The 15,363-nt window shown below is 43.3% G+C and overlaps 1 protein-coding gene across 1 annotated transcript in view; it reads right to left on the minus strand.

Annotated features, from left to right (window-relative positions):
* LRP1B (LDL receptor related protein 1B) overlaps positions 1–14,333 on the minus strand; it is a 640,387-nt gene extending 626,054 nt beyond the window's left edge. Inside the window, exon 1 of the mRNA XM_048309308.1 lies at positions 14,131–14,333. Within this exon, the coding sequence (XP_048165265.1) occupies positions 14,131–14,212 (82 nt within the window). The 5' untranslated portion in view covers positions 14,213–14,333. The remainder of the gene's footprint in view (positions 1–14,130) is intronic.
* Positions 14,334–15,363: the final 1,030 nt, after the last annotated feature.

The following is a 15,363-nucleotide window of genomic DNA, read 5'->3' on the forward strand; positions in this document are numbered from 1 at the left end:
GTACAATACGTTTTGGAAGGGCCTTTCAGTTTTTAGAGGAGTAGAGATAATTGTAGATGAAAAATGAAAGAAAATGGCACTGCTTAGTAAGTGAGTCGTTAACCTTTCAACCCAAGAGCTCCCGCTGCAAGCCTGACCAGAGGGACTGCAAGAGCTCCAGCAGCTGCAAGAGAGAGAATAAAGTTAATTCGATAGCTTTGGATTTCTTTTAGTTCTTTTCAACGCTTCCAAACTTGGTCCCCATCTGCTCAAAACAGTTGCTTGCCACAGCATTTTATGCGTCACAGGGCAGGCTCAGATACTTCCCCCTCTGGTAGATCTCACAGGGAAGGTGAGCTTTACATATCCTGTGCCCATAACATGCTGTCTGCAGCATTTTAAGCTAAAACAAGAACCAGTCATTTGGTGTCAGTGCTTTGACCTTGAGTGACAAAAATCACAATTTTCCCTCTATACTTGCAGCTCCCCAAACAGCAGGAACAATCTCCTCAAAGGTCAGGGAGCTGCAGCCTGCAGAGCAGCACTCCTCCCATGGGAAGCTGGGAGAGGAACAGCAATCAGCAAAGCACACAAACTCCCAGTTTTAACTTCTATGGATCCCAGCAAGTGTCTGAACCCATGATCCATAGTGCTCTCTGTCACTCAAGATTGCTTGGACAAATGAACGTCTACATAAATCAGCTCTCCAAAAAAAAAAAACCATATTTTTTTTTACCTCATTAAATCTTGTAAGGCCTTAATCCACAAACTTGATTAAAACATTTGGATAAATTTTAAGACTGGCATCTCTGTATTTCAATCACAGCTTACAGTGTTATTGCTTAGAATAACAACATAATACAGAGGCTAAGCAATAAACGTACCTGTGACTTGCATAAAATAGGTTATTTACATTGGGCTCCTGGTATGACTTCAGTTTAAAAAAAAATACTGCTCATATTTGCACTGATCTCAGTTACCCTGCACTTACCAAGAGATACACATATACAATTATTATCTTCTGGTGTGCTAAAACAAGCCATCTCTGCAGTTCAATGTATGGTTTATCCAGTACATATGGATCTGTACAAGACATTCTATATTTTAATATGTTTATTTGCTAACTGTTGGCAGAATTGTACAAGAGTACATTTGCAGCCAGTGGCAACTTACAGATTTTACAATAAAAAGGGAGAAATATTGGCCAGATAGTTAATTAAATGGTACTGGAACAGTTTTTTTTCCCCTTTCACAAACTCCAGTTAGTATTCCAAACCTGTCTTAGGTGCCCCAGTGACATGAAAACCGATAAATCTTCATTTATTGTCAGTAGATTTCTAACCTGGCTGTTTTAAACAGCATGATGAACACATTTTAGCAGAATATATTAGCTGTGCCAGTTTAATAAGAGGGAGATTGATGAAGCCTTTCCTTTCTTCCTCTGTACAAAGCACAGCACTCAGGGAAGACAATCCTTCAGATTTTCCTTCTTCAGCAACACCTTTCCTTTCCTGGGACACCATTTCTCCTCCTTGGACTATTACTAGCCAGTCTTCTCTTCCACTGAAATTCAAGAGGGATCTCAAACTTTATCAGCACCCACCTGATGAGAGGGTGGGAGGAAGAACAACCTCAGCCTCAAGGGCTGTATTACCCTGCCCAAGCTCTGCACAGGTTTCCCCTCCCTGTTTCCCTCCTTGTTGGGTTCAAGGCCAAAACAAACTGAATGTGGTCACCTGGCCCTGACAGGGGATGAGATCCGAGGAGAGGGCACCCTCCCCAGGGGAAGAGCCAGGGTACTGCCCAGGTGGGCCAGTGTCAGAGCTCCATCCCTGACCCCTCACTCCAGGACCAGCATCATCAGCACCACCAGCACAAAACGCATTTCTCAGATCAGACTGTCTGGCAATCAAAGGGTTACTAAGGACAAAGGAAAGATTTTCTTCCCCACGCTGTAACACTTAAGACTACTCAGAAAAATACAAATGCTTCCTTTTTTTTCCTCCTTAACGAGAATGCTTAGCTCACACTTAAAATTGCTCCAAGAACCAATCCTATTCTTGATGCCCGCATCATTCACATGAAGAACCAGGAGACCACACCATGAGCAACCCTTCTCCACCACCAGCACAGAAGAAGCAGGAGCCTAACCCCAATCCTTCCTGAGGCGCTTTACCTAGTCCCAGCTGCTCAGGTATTTTCCTTTCAAAATAAACATAATTTATCAGTTTTTCCAAAACTTTCCCCAGCTCCTTCTGTAAAATAGGCTGCAAAGGGAGGCAGAAGGTGTGACCTTGGCAAGTGTATGAGCCCCAGAGGTCCAGCAGGAAGGAGATGTTTTGAGAGGTGTTTCTCCCCCAAGTATGGGTATGGATATTGTTACTGGCTAGTGAGATTTATACTCATACCTCCCACTTACTCCTTCTGAAGGATATCCTTTCAGATGCTTTGTGGTCCAACAGACTTCAACATCTAAGAACCTGTTAGTCTGCTTTTTATTCCTCTTGTAATTAGAACAAATGTTCAGGTTATTGAGAGAATTAAGAAAAATCAATGTTAATGAGCTTTTGGACTACAGTATTAGATGGTTTCAGCCCATAACTGCAAAGTATTTTGGCTTACTTTGCCAGGGTTTTGGGTTTGTCTGTTGGTTTTAAACACCAACAGATTTCTCAGCGGGAAAAAGAAAATGGTAGGTCTATGGACCCAAGCTAGCCAAACTGTAAAAACTCAGTTTATACCAATAATTCACACTCCTGCCCCTAAAAACAAGAGAGCTCTAAAGAACAGAGCACTCTACCAAATACAGTTTTGAGGTATGTACTTACATTAAATATAACCAATTGCTTTAAAGGGCAACCATTCCCACAGCACAAAGTTCACATAAATTTTCCCACAAGTCCCAAAAGCAAACACTATCTGCAAAGTCCACACGCTTTGTATTTCACCAAAGCTTTGCAGAATACATTTAGCATAAGCGAAAACAGATTTAGGTTTTGCTCTTCACTTCATCTTTTCTGACAGAAAGGTGTCAATAGAAAGGTGCTGACAGGAAAGCTGACTGCAGCCCATGCAACTTTATTACTGAAGTATGGGGGATTACTTGGTGTTATTGAAACATCACTGCACTTCTGCAGTGACTACCGCTGACTTTCTTTTTTTTCCTCCTTACACTGGTAGTGATTCCTATTGGGATGAGTTACTTTTAACCTTCAGTTATTTATCAGTGGGGGGAAAAAAGAAAAAAGAATTCTTTAAGTCTAGAATAAGGCAGGTGAATGTAAAATACACCCGTGCAGACTTGAAGTCCCACAGTGAGTTACCATTCATTTCTATAAAAATTAGATCCGGATCATCCATGAACTCTTCACTAATACACTCATTCCCAAAAGCAAGTGCTTCAAGAAGCCTCCTGTATTTTCAGGAAAGCAAGAAGAGATGTTGATTTCCCCATGGCTTATCAAAGACAATACTTGCACATACCAAATGTTCCTGCTTAACTCCTCATGCATTCAGCAACACAAGCTCTTTTTGGTTCAGAAGCACTGTGGAGACTGCTAGAATTTTTTGGTACTGGACATGGACTTTTTTGCTTCCCATCAAATAAAATAATGCTGTAATTTAACAAGTGACCCTCTGCCAATCACTTCTAGGTTTTTTGTTTCCCTGTGGCTGCAAACCCCAAATGAAAGCAGCATTCAACAGGCACCTGTACCATCAACAGCTGTGACTCCCTGATGAGCTCTGCAGCACCTGGGCTTCTGAAGCTGTACCGGAATTTCCCAGGCATGAAATTTTGTAAATTTGATAGGAAAAAAAAAAAAAAAAGTAAAAAGAGAGAGGTGAAACTACTCGAGATGAAGCCATAATTCATGAGGTGAAAGCAGAATTCATGAGGTGAAGCCAGATGCAAACCAGTAGGAGTCACCACTCTGCTCTCCCATAAACGTAAAGCCCATGGCCATCTTATGCTTCTCAGGCATCCCATGAAATACAAGCCAAGATTTCCACTCAGGTGGGGCAACTTTTCCACTCAACATAAAACAGGATAGCAAACTGAATGAAACAAAGAGAATTTTTTTAATACTAGTGAGGGGAAATTACTCGTGTGCATGCACAACCAGGCAGTGGTAACCAGTTCAAGATGACCACCCTGAGCAGACAGGTCTTTCCTCCCCAAAAATCAGCAGAAGACATCAGCTGACTTCAAGAACAAGCATTCTGCTGTGTTAATTTACTCCTAGTACCACACCAAGGACATGCTGTGCTATCTTTAGAAAAAACTGGCTACTCTGGGGCGAAGCAGACTGTTGATATATTATGCTCTGACATTTTTCATTAAGATATATAAACTTGTGGAAGACGCGCTCTTGAATTTGCATATTTGCATCATGCTTTTCATAGACACATAAACAGTCTTTAATGCATTTAAATTACTTTGAGCTGCTGGATTAGCAAAGGGGATGCAGTGGCAGGATCCGAGTTGTGCCACACCTACCAGCTCTCAGCACTCATTTTATGCAAATGATTTTAGTTATGCTCCTAAGGCTCACAGCCACTTATTAAATTCTCCTGAATTCTGAAGTCTTTTGCTGGTAAGTCTTCAGAGCAGCAGTCAACAGCAGAATGGCAATCACGGGCAATCACTGAGAGTTTAGTTATGTTACAACTTTTTGTGAGGCACTTCTGACACAGTGTGATGCCACCGTGGGAAGACGGGCCACCAATTAATGTAAATCAGCACGGTTTCATCAAGGAGCATTTAACAATTCTAACTGACATAGAATCATAACATGGTTCATATACTCATTACTGAACACCACTAATTGGTGTGGGGAGTTATGCTGTTTCCAGAAAAAAGCATGGAACTTACGAATTGTTCCGAGAATATTGCACAGCAAAGGTAGCAGTAGCATTAGGAACACAAGCAGGCTTTATACACTTGAATGTGCTTTAAATACTCAACCTCACAGTTTGTATCAGAGCCGTATTTCAGAATTTTGTCATCATCTGTTGACAACCATCTGCTTCAAACTTCTTACAGCCCTAAGAGTGGCCAAAATTGGATACTGACAGAGAGAATTTCTGCACAGAAAGCAAACTATTCACAGGACAAAATAAGTGTCAAAGGCTGGAGACCTGGACACACAGGCCCAGAAATCCAAGGTAAATAAGAAAATTATAGAAATTTAGATCTGACACTTTCCTGCAATACTACTGGAGGTGCAGTTCACAGGTCTCTGAAAATGCAGAAGTAGCAGATTAACTGACACCAATTCTCCAGAGGAGTATGATCTACAGAGTAAATAGGTAGTATTGTGTACTGTCAACTCTATTCAACTCACAGCCACTAGAAACCCAGAGAAAGAAACGTAGCACAGCAAGTGCAAGCTGAGGAATTCATTCAGATGGGTCTGTACACACACACTGACCTGAATAGCTTGTTCCAATTTGAAGAAATGTGATAATGGGCCACTTGGGTCATGGCATGAGATTCTGTCTGCTGAAAAAAGCCCTGGTACTACTGGCTTTGCTGCACTTAGCACAGCACCTTTCATGGCTCTCCCTCTATAGCCAAGGGATATACATATGTATACAGGTGCAATATATTCTCACAGAAGTGGTTTACAGCAGCCCTACAGCATCACCTGCTCAGGTGAGCCTCCAAAACCCTGCTTGCAAAACAGTTTTTTGCTCCAACACAGCTGTGCTTTGTTTCTACCAAAATTGCATACCAGCAATTCAACCCAACAAGCTGTAGGCTGGGACAGTGCTCAAGTTTTCATATTTCTGTAATCTCAACCTGCTTCATCTCCCTTGCACAGGATTTGATGTTGCAGCCTCACAAGTTCTGCCTAAGACTCCTTACTTTAAGATATCACTATGAAGAAACCATTTGCTGCTCACCATTCTTTCTGTAATCTAAATATAAAAATAAAAACAACTGGCTTAGGACGTGGGCCCAAGGAGAACAAATTCCATTTTGCAGCCTTCCTCCACTCCTTGCACTCCTGAACTCCCACTGCCTGCAAACACCCCTCAGAAAAACCAACCTCAATAGTTACACAAAATAAACCTATTTTAAAGCAAGTGTTTCTGATGAATTTGGAAGTCAGGCCAGTTTTCCTCCAGGAGATATATGACTATCAGCACTGGAGTATACACAGGCTTGACCTACCCTCATTACACTTTACTAAATACTGCTGGAAAAACAGCAGCTTTAGGATAGGTTCCAAAAGAAAGTCAAGTGTGCTCATCCTTGGATAAATCTGCAAAGATTCTGATGTGCTAAATGAAAAGGTACTAACTTTATAATCCTTCCACATCTCCAAAACCAATATACATTATTCATGAAGAAAACTGTAGTGCTTCATGTAGAAGACCAGCAGATTCTTCTGTATTACCAAAAAAACCAGGTTTAACCAACCTAATGACTTCCGAGTAGCAGACCATATGCATCTTAGCATATTGAGCTGTCTGGAATTTTCTCTGGTTTTCTGACCTCACAGGAAGGCAGTCTCCTTGCAAAAATCAATGTTTTCACATGAAAAATTATCAATTTAACTTTATTAAAAAAAACTTGTGCAATAACTCCTCTTCTAGAAGATTGTTAGAAACTCTGAAATGAGAAGTAATCACGCATTTGATGCATATAATTTAAAATTAGATTAAGAGAAATATAAACGTGGGTTTAGTTTAAGAAACCCAGACGTAATTAAACAAAATATTGGAATAGAAATATTTCAAGAAATAGATATTTCTTGCATACAAGTCATAGGATAATACAGACAGTATCATTTAATTAAAGGTCCTCCAATTAAGAATTTCTGGTGAAATTTTAATAAAATGGTCCAAAGTTCCTTTACACTTACATGCAACCTGATTCTTTACAACAAGGACAAAACAAAGAATCCACTGACTTCAGTGGTGTTGATGAAGGTCTGAAATCTATTTGTTTACAAAACATAAAAAATGTTTTGCTCCAGAGAAGAGAAAGTCTCATTGGCAAATGACACACTTTGATTTCATAAGCACACAGCTTTACACAAATACCAATATACTTTGGGTAAATCAGTGCATGTTTGCATATGCAAAAGAGCATCCAACCAGCAATGAACTTACTTTGCTCTCTCCTCTTTTATCTTCACAGTATTTGCAAGCAAAAATAAGCAAGTGTTTTGTGGAAATCTACCTATCATGTAGAAAATTGCTGTGATTTTTCGTGATCTTCTTGCATTAGTGTGACTTTTTCAAACTTGCATGTTTATGACTACACAATGCTGCAGCATTTCTCCAAAAAAAAGATACACTGAAGAGGGATGTATGAGAAATGGTGGTTTTTTGGTACTTTCAGTGCCTCAGAAGAACTCAGCTTGAGGAAAAACTTTCCTGCATGTTAAGGGAGATGGAGACCCAAGTGTTCTACACCATATCACAGCCTCTGAGAACATCATAAGCAGCAGCCCAAACTATTTGACAATATCAAAACTGTATTTTAAAAAATATCACCGACAAGGTATTTTTGTTAGTTTCCAGTTAGGTAAATTACAATCTTAAAGCTTTATAGGAAAGCCACATGGGAATTTTTGTGGGAGCATGTCCATGTGTTCACAAAGCAATCTTCTAGACAGAGCACCTCACATAAAAACACTGCATTTGCAGAACATTGCACCAGCATTTGTCTTGCACACGGTCCATCCTCACCCCAAAATACCACTGCAAAAACCAAAACTGCACCTTTTCATTCTCTGCTCATTCCAGGAAAAACAAGAGTGAATCTTATGAACTGCTGTTAAAACAGAGCTCTACAGTAGCAAAAACTTTGAGGAATTATAGATATTATTCTAAAGGCTTAGCTTTTAGCACTTGAAGTGCAAGTCATTCAAGAATGCCATGCCCAAAAGTTACTGAGGAATGTCCTACAGACAATCAGGCAACAGCCCAAAATACATGGATATTCCCAAGAACAGGAAATAGGTACACCCTTGTTTCTGAAGCGAAGCTGAGTTTCAGTTGTCTGGCTCCTCTGGAAGGCCTCATCACTCAGCAGGAAGCAGCAGGAGAGGTGTTTAGGAGCATCAGGCGGGTTGGGAAGCGCATTTCAGGATGCAACGTACCATATCTAGAACTCGTAATGCTGTAATCTGTTTTTCCGCCTCAGAGAATTAGGCTGTATTTCAACTCCATGGAAATAAAAATCTCCAGGCGTACCTCACTTCCAGACTGGCATTACATCATCTTTAAAAAGCCCTATTACTTAGCAGCACACTCTGCATATTGCAGTGTTTTGTTATTAATACACCATTGCAATTGATGGCAGAATGGTCAATAAAAATGCGGTTTCTAAAGAGACAAACAGCCTTCTCTCCAGCATCCAGCCCTACCCTCAGATTGGCAGGGGTCATAACCACCACACATGGAGCCCAACCTCAATTCTGTATTTACATACTGCTTGGGAAGCAATGACACATATAACAACCAAATATATTAGGCTCATATAACACTTTCCAGGTACAGACAAAAATCTTACTCCTGCTATGTGGATCTTGCAAATTAAATCAGATTAATAACATTGTGAACATATTACTGGCAAAAGCATGCGTTTATCTCTAATGATCCTTCCCAGTTCCCATTAAATCTAATTAAAAGGCACTGACTGAGTTTTATTGGAATTCCATTACTGAGGTCCAATCCTGCTCTTGCACAGCCCAGCACCCACGGGAAAATGCCCTTGGCTTCTGCAAAGGCTCTGGAGCATCCTCACCAAAGGAATCCTGTTAGCAGGACCTCGGCTGGGCTGGGCATCTGATTCCAGAGCAACAAGTCCTGGTTATTTCACTTTACCAACTGCTTAAAAATGAAGATTTGTATCACTTTGCAGCACTGTGTTTTGGTACATCTTGAGAATTTGTTCTGTTATGGTCAACAACTGGCTAGCTAGCTGGGATAAGTTTACAAATATTTTAATCTCTTCGATAGAGATAATTTAAGAGCGAGAAAATTCAACTTGTTCAATTAAAAAACAAACTATAGCAGTTGGACAGAAGGTGCAAAGTCATTATTTGAGTAATTATATTTAAAAAAAAATCCCAATTAGTTTTTAATTGCACTTACAAATTTAAGACCTAGTTCTGCAATGTCTACGCTTAGCCCAAACTGACATTAAATACAGACTCAATAGTCTGTATGACTCGCATAAAAGTAGCCAAGTTCTGCTATTTTCATCTTTACTGTTCATCATTAAGAATGTAGTGAGGAAGTGCAATTAAAATGAGTTCTCTAAGCAAATTTTTTTTTAATTGCATTTGAAGAACAAGACTATTAAGCGACAGATTAATACATGAAAACTAGGAAAAAGCAACAACACGCTGGGATTCTAAATATGCTACTGTAACAAAACCAATGTTCTACTATCTAAATTGCCAGCCTTTCTGGAGAAAGCCGTAATTCTAAATTCACGAGTTACAATTACGTAAGCCCTTAGACAATGCAAAATGGAGAAATCCAATTTCTTCCACTGCAAATAACCAGTAAAGGACCTTCAAGAAGGTGCTGGAGGAACACTTGCTTCCAACATTCCAACTGAAGTCAATGTGAGTTTTGCCACTTTAAATGCAGAAAGATTGGGGTCCATATGAACCTCAAAGATATGGCATATGCTCAGATTTATATAGCAGCCGTCACGTAACTCTTCAAAGGAAGCACGGTGTGAAGTGAGAGAGCTTCTCTCCAAGCCTTTGGAGGACAGCTCCTTCAACCTGCCACAGCTCCAGCAGAACTGCTGTGATAAATTAGTAAAAGGCTTGCTGCAGAACGAGTTTACACATAGTCTTTTCACATCAAACACCTAGTTTTGAACTTTGAAATGCAGCTTACCCTTTAAATAGTTCGTGTATTTCTACCACTTTATTTTCACTAAACTACAGCTCTCAGAAACCACTGACCTTAAAAGAACAACCCAGGTAAGAGAGAACGTGCACGTCAATTCACAGAAACCCACACACAGAGCCTGCTCAGGCTCCAAGAGTGCCAGGGGTTTGTGTGTGCAGTCCCACACTCAGCTGAAGGCAGGCAGACATCACTGAGTGCCTCCAAAACCAACCAGCCACTGAAACTGCGCTTGTGGACATCTCCTACAATTTCCATCTTTAATTAACCCTTATGACACATCCTGCCAAGTACTGTCCCAAACTCCGTGATGTATTATCACCCTCCTCTGTAATTTTGCCTCTCTAATGATAGCCATGTTCTCAAGTAATAGTTTTTGGGAGTAAATAAATAAACAGCAAAGTCACTGTGACCTTGGAAGCATCTCTTTTGCATGTAAGATACTAATATTTATTATCCAGGTTCAAGCCATAACAAACTTAACTGTGGGAACATATACCTCTGTAGTACAGCACAGAAACAGCTTCTTTAGGTTTTTTCCAAGAATACTTTCCAACAGATGGCCAAGCTGGAGCTCAGACTGGTGAAGTACAGCAGTGCTGGTACACCCAGTTTCCAGCATTAAGCTGCTAATAACAACAGAGTTGTATTGTAAAGTCTCCTGGTGCAGTCAGTGTCACCTGCTGTGGCACCTAACCAGGGAATGAAGGCCATCAGCAGTCGTCCCAAGGAGACAAATTTATTTCACCTGGTCTGTGTTTCTGCTACAGGGGTGAGTAATCTAAACTCCCACTAGCCTAACCTTAAGCCTGAAAATTCCATTTCAAAATAATTTGCTTCCAGCTTTCACTTAAATACAGTCAAAGGATGCTGCAAAAACAATAAATTCCCTGCTAAGTGGGCTGAAGACAGAAGTTTTGGAATTGCTTTTGTGACTCCAGAGAGGAGTAAAATTCATGAGGATTTGTTGTTCCTTCTTAAAAACAGTTTTAAAATTAGCAAAAAAAAAAAAAGTGTGATATGCCATCACTCATGAACTTGAGTTTTAAGTTATGTGACAACATTTTCCCATCCCATATAAAGTCTCCCTTTGCAGGAGCATCTCTTGTCTGCAAGACTTTGCTGAGAAGCTGTTTCAGCACTCCAGCACCTGCCTGAGAGCTCCAAAATGCTAAAACCACACATGAAGAGTGGGAAGAAGACAGTGGCTCAGTGCTGCTGACAGCAGTGACGTGCCACCAAAACCCAACACAAACAAGCCTCAGCGCAGACAGCAAGTCGATTAATAATGAGCAATGCAACTCATTAATACTGGTGTGGATACACATCTCACTGACAACACCGAGATTATCCAGTCAAGCTCCCATTATCCGGGGCATCTCTGCAATTTGGATCACCTCTAGGTAATCACACCAATTAGTGCAATGGAACCATGTAATGATGTTCACCGCAGCAGACACAAAAATAAAGGATGAAAAAGGGTGTAGGAGCCTAGGCAGGGAGCAGGGTGAAGCTCCAAGGGTGGGAAGAGCTGTGGGAAGGAAACGCCCACCAGAACGCCAGAGCACCCATGGGACCTGTGAAGTTCCCCTGAGCGTCTGTAGGGAGAGCAGGTAACAAATGTTGTCTTCTCAGCTTCCTGAACTGTTTGTAATGTTTTTCTCAGGCTCCTGAAATTCGTTTGTTGCAGCTATACTGAGAAGGAGTTACAAGTGCTGCAAGGAATCTGGGTCCATCCATTTCCTCAGGAAGAACTGACTGAAGCAGAAGGAAAGGAAATCGCCTCTTTGTGGCTTCAGTGGCACAACCTCAGCTGCAGCAGGACTTATCCCTTATCCTTCCACACTCTCCTGTCTGGATTCCCTTCTGCTCACTTCCCTATTTCATCTCATTTCCAGCTCCCTCTCTCTATTTCTTCTTCACAATTTTTTTTATATACCTGAAATTAGAGGAGCTGTAACCTGGCTGAGGACCGACCTGATAAGACTGGAAGAATTTAACTGTATTTCATACCCAGAGAAAAGGGTTTAGCTAATTCAAACTTTGGTGGGGTTCCCTCCCACCTCCTTTTTCCCTCCTGATGTTACCCTCTGGTCTTACAGAAAGTGTTACCTCTCCCTACAGCACCTCACTAATATTTTATATTACCATGGCTACCACAACACTGCTATTAACACAACCCACGACATTTTCCCAATTCTCTTATTACCAATGGCGAGCCTCAGTGCATTCCAAATTTCAGTGCCTTTCACATACATTAAGCTTAGCATGCTCCAGTGACTCTGAATTTTCTCCTGTAAAGGAAAATCAGCTTGGTATGGTCAATAATTTTTGCACTGTATCATAAAGTTTATCTGATGTGCAAATGTAATTCCCTTTCTGGATGCCTCATCCTGAATCCCTTTTAGGTTGAGACCGCTTGACATTTTTTTTAAACAAAATGCCTTTTAAGTCCTAATTTGTGCAGTGCTGGGTTTTGATAAGACATGACATTATGATATGATGAGTTAGTTGATTCTAAGTAAATTTGATTTATCCCACTTTTGGGGCTGGTATGATTTACAAGGATGCTGCCTTTTAAGATGGGATTGATTTTAATATAAGCTGACAGCACTTTTCTTTTCTTTTTTGGTGAAACACTAAATCAGAGCAAGGTAACTATGGAAAAAAGAAAGCCCCAAAGGTAAAATCAAACAAAATTTAAACACCAGAAATTAATATTCATGCATAATTGGTACCTGCTTACCACTATAAAGGAATACAGAGCACCAAATCAATTTCCAGAACAATTCCACAAAATGTTTGGAAGTTTTATTCATAAGATCAGATGCAAGCTACAGCTGCTGAAATCTAATCTGGCCATTCTGTGAATACCATGGAAAGTTCTTGAAGTATTTTCCATCAAACAAGCACTACCACGACCACGTATCTTTGTGAACCAAAGCAAAAGCACACATACCCTTCATAAAACTAAAAAGATTCCCTAAAAACCTTTCCTCTCTGGCTGCTCAAGTTCCGTTCTGTGGAATACTATCCTCATTTCCTTGCAATATCCCTGAACCTTGTGATGCAGTGTTTTAAACATGCAAGTTTGTGATGCTGCAGCAATACTTTTCTCGTTGATAGGTAGTTACTTCTTATTTTCGCAGCATGAATCACCTATGTAATTCTGATAGGTACGTGGGAAAGGGACGGGAGAGGTTTGGTAGTTCGACTGAAGCAGAAATCTATACCCCAGACCGACTGTGCAGAGGCATCCGCACTCACCCAAACGAGTTGTAAGCAGTTAGTAAACAATTTAATAGGCAGTGTGTACGTGGTGGAGAGGAGCTGGGTGTCTAACAGTGAGAATTCAAGGCTTTACAGAGTTACATTTCTACTGAAATCTGACTAAACCCTCGCAGACTGCGTACAACACCACCCAGGGCATCTCATTCGTGACACCACGCAGTTTGGAAGCGGAAGGGCTACAACAAGCCGACAGACAATTTTCTGGTGAGGAGGCTTTTCTACAGCGGCAAGAAAACCTGAGTCAGAGCAGCACACCGCCGTTCCCGCACCTGAGCCACACAGAAGGCGGACTTGGGCTATACTTAGAAAATATCCAATTCAAACATCTCACAGGAAAATGAGAGCGGGTCTGGTGACTGCGCAATACGCGAGACGAAACACCGAGCCCCGCTCGGAACCGTCTCCCTCTTGGATGAGGGACTTCTCTGAGGCGGAGAACAGAGTTGGAAGTTCCGTGATCGCCCACCCCGCAGCTGCGGGACCCCGAGCCCAAATCCAAGTTCAGGCACTGCGCGAGCGGCAACTCGGGGACATTGACGAGGGAACTTTTGGAAGGCTGGGGGAAGCGGCGGACGCACGCCGTTCCTGCGGCACATCGCCGCCGGCCGCGGGGCTGGCTCGGAGAGCCCCGGCCGGGACCGGGGGGTCGCCGGCAGCACCGGCTGTTCCCCCGCCCGTGGTGGATCGCACCCCGCGAGTCGTGCCCGGTGAGGACATCGGGACCATCGGGGACATTACCCCGCTCCTCGTCCCCGTGTGTTCGCCGCCGCCGAACGTTCGCCCCCAACCCAGCGCAGCGCGCCCGCAACCCAGGCGTGCGGGAGCGCGGAGAGGGGAGCGCGGTGATGGAGCGTGGAGAGGGGAGCGCTCCGCGGCCGCGCCCGTCCGCGCAAGGCGCAAGGGAGCAAAACTTCCCGAGCAGAAGCGACGGGAAGTTCCACGGCTCCGCACCCCGCCACGGACGTGCCTTACCTCCGCGGGCTGCCGCTGCCAGCGCCTCGGCGACGGGCGGTAATCCCCAGAGCGTCGCCAGGGCCAGGAGGAGAGCGGACATCGCGGCGGGCGTGCGGGAGAAGAGGCAGAAGCCGAGCCTGTCGGCCGCGGGCGCGGAGCGGCGGAGCCTGTGCGGGAGGAGGCGCGGCGGCACCGCCGGCACTTTCCGGAGCGCGGAGCGCGGCTGGGCTCGCCGCACGCAGCGAGCGGGCAGCGCGGGGCGCCGGCGGCCGGCAGCTCCGCCCCGCACCGCCCCGCGCCGCCCCGCGCCGCCCCTCACGGCTCCGCACCGCCCCGCAGAGCTCCGCGCGCCGCCTCGCGGAGCGCTCGCGCCGCCCCTCGCAGCCCCGCGCCGCCCCCCGCACGCGCGCGCCGGAGGCGCGAAGCCGCCTCAGGGGATGCTCCCCTCAGGCCCGGTCCCCTCCCGCCTCGACTGGGGACGGGATGTTCTCTAAAATTCGAGGGTTTGTTTTGGCTCTTCTTTTTTTTTTTTCCTTTTTTTTTTTCTTTTTTTTTTTTTTTATTCGCAAAGGCGAGTGAGGCTGAGGGAGGGGGAGTGAGTTAGCAAAAAGAAATATATATATATATATGTATATTAAAAAAAAAACCATTGAACTCCCACAAGCCGTGTTGCCGTGTGAAGCCGCGGGGATGGCGATGCTGAGGGAAGGGGGCGCGCGGCCGCAGGCTGTGAGCGCGAAGTCGACGTCCGAAGCTACCCAGGTAAATTTGGCGTCGGTTAGTGATGTTTCACAGATTCACAGGGTGGTTTGGGTTAAACACCAAAGCCCATCCAGATCCAATCCTCCGCCATGGGCAAGGACACTTTCCAGTAGACCAGTTGGCTCCAAGCCTCGGCCAACCTGTCTTTGAATAGGGCTTTGTTTTTAAGTAATTCACAGACAATGAAAGGAGGGGCTCACGCTACTTTAACAGCACAATGCCATCTCAAAACACCAATGACCACTCAATCTTCTCTAAGTGTACTTCTTTGTCTTGAGATAGGTCTGAGGTCACAGCAGGTATTGCCTGTTTAGTCTTTATGCGACTTTGCATAGGAGTATTACCTTGAAATGGGCCCACACCAAAACTACAGTTTATCACATCTTACACATTTGTTATTAAAAAAAAAAAAACCCAACCCAGACCCTTTATTAGGTAAAAAGTGATAAAGCTTCTACATCATCCTCAGAAATTAATTTTCCCCAAAGA

The sequence above is a fragment of the Corvus hawaiiensis genome, chromosome 7, assembly GCF_020740725.1.
Source record: "Corvus hawaiiensis isolate bCorHaw1 chromosome 7, bCorHaw1.pri.cur, whole genome shotgun sequence".
NCBI lineage: Eukaryota > Metazoa > Chordata > Aves > Passeriformes > Corvidae > Corvus > Corvus hawaiiensis.